General features: G+C 54.3%; 1 protein-coding gene across 5 annotated transcripts in view; it reads right to left on the bottom strand.

Moving 5' to 3' along the window:
• Positions 1–219: 219 nt before the first annotated feature.
• LOC311532511 (apoptosis-inducing factor 3-like) overlaps positions 220–6,000 on the bottom strand; it is a gene marked incomplete at its 5' end in the record, with an annotated part of 21,766 nt that continues 15,985 nt past the window's right edge. For all 5 annotated transcript variants that reach the window (XM_084651026.1, XM_084651025.1, XM_084651028.1 and 2 more), the window contains 12 exons: positions 220–353; positions 486–590; positions 1,263–1,338; positions 1,819–1,917; positions 2,352–2,469; positions 2,558–2,634; positions 3,233–3,296; positions 3,627–3,698; positions 4,204–4,319; positions 4,998–5,128; positions 5,330–5,421; positions 5,867–5,953. In XM_084651026.1, coding sequence (XP_084507152.1) covers positions 320–353; positions 486–590; positions 1,263–1,338; positions 1,819–1,917; positions 2,352–2,469; positions 2,558–2,634; positions 3,233–3,296; positions 3,627–3,698; positions 4,204–4,319; positions 4,998–5,128; positions 5,330–5,421; positions 5,867–5,953 — 1,071 coding nt within the window. In that variant the 3' untranslated portion in view covers positions 220–319. The remainder of the gene's footprint in view (positions 354–485; positions 591–1,262; positions 1,339–1,818; positions 1,918–2,351; positions 2,470–2,557; positions 2,635–3,232; positions 3,297–3,626; positions 3,699–4,203; positions 4,320–4,997; positions 5,129–5,329; positions 5,422–5,866; positions 5,954–6,000) is intronic.

Raw genomic sequence — 6,000 nt, 5'->3', positions numbered from 1 at the left:
GCCATTCAGCTGAGTTCCAGGAGAACGTGGCAGCCCGCTGTTCTTCAGCCCAGCGGCTTTCCCGCTACAGAAGAGAAGACAAGTTATGTCTGGTTGATCTGGCACTTCTCTTCTCTCCCCCGCCCCGCCCCCAATAATACACTTTCCTGGTTGCTGTCCCCAAGTAAAGAGAAGGGATGTTGTGGCTGTGATTGCAGACAAGAAAAGCAGGGCTCCTGCTCTATTTCATGCTGGTTTTTATTTCTCCTAAGTGGGACAACGGGGTATGGGAAATGATTATGCCTGTGGGGGTCTTACTGAGCCCCTAGGCAGTCTCAGGTTAGGCTTGCTTCATCCAGGTTGTATCCGAGGACCTGCAACAGAAGACAGGACACTGAGGAAAAGGCTGCCTGTGACCGAGTGCTCTGGGTCAGGCAGGGCTGATGCTAACAAGGCAGCAGTAACCTCATGGGGCATGAACTTAGTGGGTCAGCTGAGTTACTCACTGGGCCTCTGCTTTTGAGATTTGTCTGCCAGAGTACATGACCTCGGCTACCAGGGAGACCATGGGGTCAAAGTTCAGGCTGGCTACTGCAATCACGTAATCATCCCTGAAAGAGAAAAGCCTCAGCAAATGAGAGATTCTCCCCTCCATACCCTTGAGTGACAGAGCACTGCAGCCTCCTAGAGCTTGAGGGACTGCTGGCCCAGGGCCAGCTTTAATAGGCTCTGAGCTGGGCAGGTGCTGGCATCCCCCATGTGCAGTGACAGCGGAGGCTGGTCCATGGCGAAGGGTGGGTCTGTTAACGTGCCCATGGGGATCAAGCACTGAATATGAATCAGAGCAAACAGATGCTGTCCTGCTTCTCCCTTCCTCTCTCCAGGGCTGCTATGCCTCCGTCTCTGAATCCTGGGACCCTGCAGTTTTAATATTGAACCTCAAAAGGAAGCTTTTCTATAAATCAGGGAGGCTGTTGAAAGATCTGCCAATCTTCTTCTTTGGGGGCCTGTTCCCCCCCTCCTGTGCATGCCCCTGCCACAGTGCAGAAGCTGGATGGACAGCATCCCCGTTGCACACACCCTTGGAAGGATGGTGTGGAGCGTGCCCCTGCAGTACTGCCAAGGACCATCCCCAGGAGCTGCATACAGGCTGTTCCCCAGAGCACCACGGACGTCTGTGCTGCATTCTGCGCAGGAAGAGTAAGTTCTTGGCAGATATGCTGGTCGGGTCTGGCTCTGACTTGCCAAGAGTTCTAAGCTAATTGGGTTACAGATTCACTCACTTGATGTAAAAGACCAAGAACTTCAGCTGCTCCAGATTTCCCTTCACAACAGTATCTGTGTATCCTTTCCCATAGCCTGCAAATGCAGAAGATGCAGTGGGGCCTAGGTCTGGGTGAATGCCATCATGCCCCTTAAGCTTAATGACCAAATAACTTTGGGGGTGGGGGGAGGAGACTGCTCAGTAGACCAGTGGAAAGACCCTGAGGCGGGAGCTGGGCTGCATGCTCTATGCAGTGAGGGCTCTGGCCGTGGCCAAGGGGAGAGAGGGTGACCCTTGTCTCCAGGGCCCCAGGGACATGACCTCTGACTCTAGTGTCCTGGGCTATGACTTGACACTGGGTTTTCTACTTTCAGCTATAGCTTCCCCAAATTAAAAAAGGGGCTTGGGGTGGGGGACTTCTCACCCTCACTCTCTCTGATTGACTTGGAGAATGGTTCAAACATCTCTCTGGGTGCTTATTAGGTCCCCATCCCTGCAGTATCTGAGCACCTAGCTCTGCAGAGGTATGGGGCAGGGGAATAGCGGTTGTCCCAGCTTTTCTGCTCCCCTCCCACCTGCATAGCGGATGCTTTTTCCGAGCAGCGAGGTCCAAAAGAAGGGAACTGTGTGCAATGCCTTCTGCTTCTTCAGCATGTTTAAAGCAGCAATGTGACCTGAAACGACCCAGAAAACCCCAGGAGGGGAAAATGTATTTTTCCAGAAGATAGTTTCAGGGGAGACTTTTAAAACTTCAGGTTCATCAGCTTATGAAGCCTGTCCTGGCTCAAGGTGGGAAGCAGGATATTGCTTCCAACGACTGACTCGTGCTGGCAGCTGGGTTGGCTGGAGCAGCTACCCACCTCTACGTGCATGACCCCTTCCCTCCCTCTGCCATTTGGTCAGAGCTGGCCCCATTGCATGGCACGTGAGCTGGTCAGTGGAGCTGGGGCTGATCAGTGGGGCTTGAGCTGGTTTGGTGCATAGACAGTGGCTCTTCATGTCCTACAGCCCTTGCAGCCTTGAGTGACCACTTCTCAAGCCTGTTTTCCCAGCTGTGTTGGGACGGGAGGCAGACACAGATAGTGCTGTTGCTCCTGCAGTCCCTCACCATGAGCCTGTGCCATCTGCCAGTGACGGATGGTGGCGGTCGTCCCACCGAACAGTGTGACTGGAAATGAAGTCACATCCCCAGCAGCAAAGACTCTTGGGACGTTGGTTTGCATGAACTAAGAGGGGAGAAAGAGTGCGATTAATGAACTAACATGCGCGGCACCTTAAAAGTGATGTGTGCATGCCTCACAGGAACTTACGCACCAAATCCACCAGGATGGCACCTCTGCGGTCCAGAGCAATTGAAGTGTCCTTCAGGAACCCTGAGTTGGAGGCAACACCTTTGGGGAAAGATAAGGAAACTTGTGAGTTGGGCTCCAAGCAAGGGGTGTGGCGGGAGTGACAGGCCAGTGCAGGAGGGAGCACAGCTGCTTAAGTATCATTCAATCCAGCATGGGCTGGAGTCGGGCAAAGTGCAGTAAGAACAAACAGCAGCATATGGAGGTGAGGGTGACAGTGAGAGTTGCATGAGGGGTACAGGCCAGGGGCTGGTTGAGCTTGAAGAGGGGTAGCCAAACCCCAGCTCTAAGCGGGGCAAGGTATTTTGGTAACAGGCGCAATAGGTGTAAGAACAGATCCCTGGAGGGGGACTGCTGGATCAGTACTATAGGAAGGGAGAGTGTAAGGCAATCAAGCCGCCAGCATGCCATGCTCAGGGTATCTCGGGGGGGCTGGAGTTGGTTGGGGCTAGGGTAGAGGGAGTAATTATTCTCTTGGGAGTTAGTCTTGGAATGTGAGCCAGCCAGGCTCTGTTTTACGGTGGGCAGCAGTGCTTTGGGTTTTAGCTAGTGTTGGATACGCAGAGGTCCTGGAAGGTGAGGGGCAGCATCAGTACGATGGTGTCTATACAAAGCAAAGGCGTACTGTTTAGTCTCTTACCTATTCCCACCACCACAACATCTGCAGGTAGCGTCTCTCCACTGGCCAAAACAGCCTCTGTAACCTAGGAAACAGGCAACACCATTCACTGAGATGGTGCCTCAGAACCTCCTCCGCCCAGAGACACCCCCAGCCTGCCCTCGCTATGGCACTTTGCTTCCCTGGACCACCCAATCCATTTTTCTGGGCCCACGAGACTCTGATCCTAGGGGCAGTGGAGAGCAAGCTAGTGCCTTTGTAGGTGATACAAATGTAGAGTTTAGTGGCCTGGGAGCCTGGAGATTACACGGGCTGTGGAAGGAACACGGGACGGGAGTGGAATGGTATAGGCCCAGATTAGAAGCAGATTTTGGTAGCAGTCCAGGTGTGGAGCTGGTGTTAAAGACTTGCTAACCTTTCTGTTCTCTCCTCGCAGCTCAGAGATTTCAGCCTTCATGTAGAATTTCACTCTTTTATTCTGCAGCATCTGAAACAAGGAAGAGGAATTACCCTGGCCCAAAATGGCTCTTCTCATCAATGTTCTATTCCTGATTAATTCAACAATTACACATTCCTCCCCTTCCAGAAACCCAGGCAAATAGCGGGGCCACTGGCCAGCTCTGCCCACTAGGGTTCTCCAAGTACCCCCCAAGTTGGTCCTGTGGATGAGAGAGCTGGCATCTCCTCCAGCTGATGGACAGCCATGCCCCCTTCTGGGCCCCCAGCCTGTGCTGGGAGCCCTTGCACATAAGGTGGGACTGTTAGCTTGGGGGAGATGTGGGGATGAGAGGAGACCAGTGTGGCTAGGGAGGGGTGGCTGGGAATAGCCCCTGTGTGTGCGCGCACGTGAGGGAGCTGTGGGCAAGGCAGGTAGGGAGGGGTAAGTGTTGTCTCGGGCACAGAGGGGGCAGGAGGTTTGCGCTCATGAGGTCAGCGTAGGGCTTCCCCACCACTTGGATTTGTGTGCATTCTCTGTCTGCTATTAATTATACCTTCATGGCAACGCCTCCGACCTGAGGCCCCAGCACTGCCTGGAAGGGGAACTCCCCTCTTTCCACCACGCAGATGGTGCTGGCCTTGTCTGAAAGGAAGGCAGCTACCTCCATCCCTGCACACAATGGACACACCTGCAGTGAAATTGGCGGGCGCGCGCACACACACACACACACACACACACACCCACCCCCTCTTCCCCAGCACCAACCTTCTCCCTAGAAATAGGGATGAAGCTGGAAACCTTTTACCCGGGGGGGTGGGAAGGGCGTCAGAGATGCTGCCCCTGCTGCCTGCTTTTATACAGCCATGGGGCTCCTCAAGTATCAGTCTCTAGTATCCTGAATCTTTCTGGGATTCACCAGGGATCCAACTACCAGGAAGGGCAAAGACTTCTCCATCCCCCTATGCACCCCACTAGCTGCACGTCTGGCCTGTTTCCCTCCCCAGGGCACAGCAAACCTTCCCCGCTCTCCCAGGTGGTGCTGAACGAGGCAGCCTGCACTCCTGAAGGATGAAGGGACACCTCCATAAAATAAATCCCCTTCCTCCAGGTCTAAGTGCTGTTTGCAGTTCTTAGCACTCCCAGAGGAACGGCTTGGCGGGCACTCCCCATGGAGTAATGCACAGCCCAGAATAGCAGGGAGCGGCCACCCATGGGCAAATGGCCATTGGTTAATCAGCACACATGGTGAAAATAAATTTCAAGGCTCTGCTTATAATTAGTGATCTGACCCCACCCCTATTCTGACTTGTTATGTGCAGTCAGGCAGCTGCTATGCCAGTCTCCTACCAATGAATGACGCGCCTAGAATCACCACCCTCTTGCCAGTTGCTAGGTGGAGAATCCTGTTAGCATCCTCTGGGGTTTGCAGGGAACACACATTCTCCAGGTCTGAGCCGGGGCACTGGAGCTGCCTGGGGCTGCAGGAGAGGAGACGTCAGTTACAGTTGCCATGCATCTTAAAAGACAGCTGTGTCTGCCCATCCGCTGCGTGCACAGAGACGCACCCACCCCACCCAGAGGCTCAGGGAGCTGACCGCCCTGAAGAGGTCAAAGGCCTGCTGCACTCAGCCCATCTCAGGCCCCTGTGCCAGGCACACGTGGCTGCCTCGCTTTCTCACCTGCTGCCTGTCGCAATGAGGAGCTGGTCGTACCTCTGGAAGGCCCCATCCTGGAAGTGGGCTTTCTGCCCCTGTGTGTCCACGGACACCACCTGCAGCAATGAAAGGCACGGGGCAGCGTACTGCTCACTCCTCCATTCCACAGCCTGCCTTAGTGCATAGCCACACAGGCACCTGTGTGCCCCCAGCCCAGTCTGCTCTTTGCACCCAAGTACAAGGTGGGAGAGTGCTACATTTCCCAGTTTGGAACCCAAAGCTCCAGTGTGCCATATGCCCCCTTCTAAAGTCACCTCCCTCCCATGGGAGTGCTGCCTGTCTGCCACTAGTTTACCCCCATGTACCAATGCTCAGCAGGTAACCCTGACTTTGGTGTGCAACTCCCAACATGCACTGTGTGTGCCCACACAGAGTGACTAATCAACCCACCATTCCAGAGGAGAACTACAGTATTCTGCAGCAATGGTCCCCTGCTCCCAGGCCAGTGTTTGGGACAAGGACTGATCTTTTGATAAAGGTGAGCTGCTGCCGCTCCTTCACCTCTTTTTCGGTCCAAACTTCTACTCCATGAGCCTCAAAGAAGTCCTGCTGCCGCAGGTATATGCTCTCTAGTGTCTTATCCATCGCCTGGAAGCGAAGCAAAGCACCAGGAATGAGGAGCAGCTCCACAAAGC

Source organism: Lepidochelys olivacea (genome assembly GCF_965140295.1).
Source record: "Lepidochelys olivacea isolate rLepOli2 genome assembly, chromosome: 17".
In the NCBI taxonomy this organism is placed as follows: Eukaryota; Metazoa; Chordata; order Testudines; family Cheloniidae; genus Lepidochelys; species Lepidochelys olivacea.
Note: the sequence above shows the minus strand (reverse complement) of the source record. Positions and strands in the feature narration are given on the sequence as shown.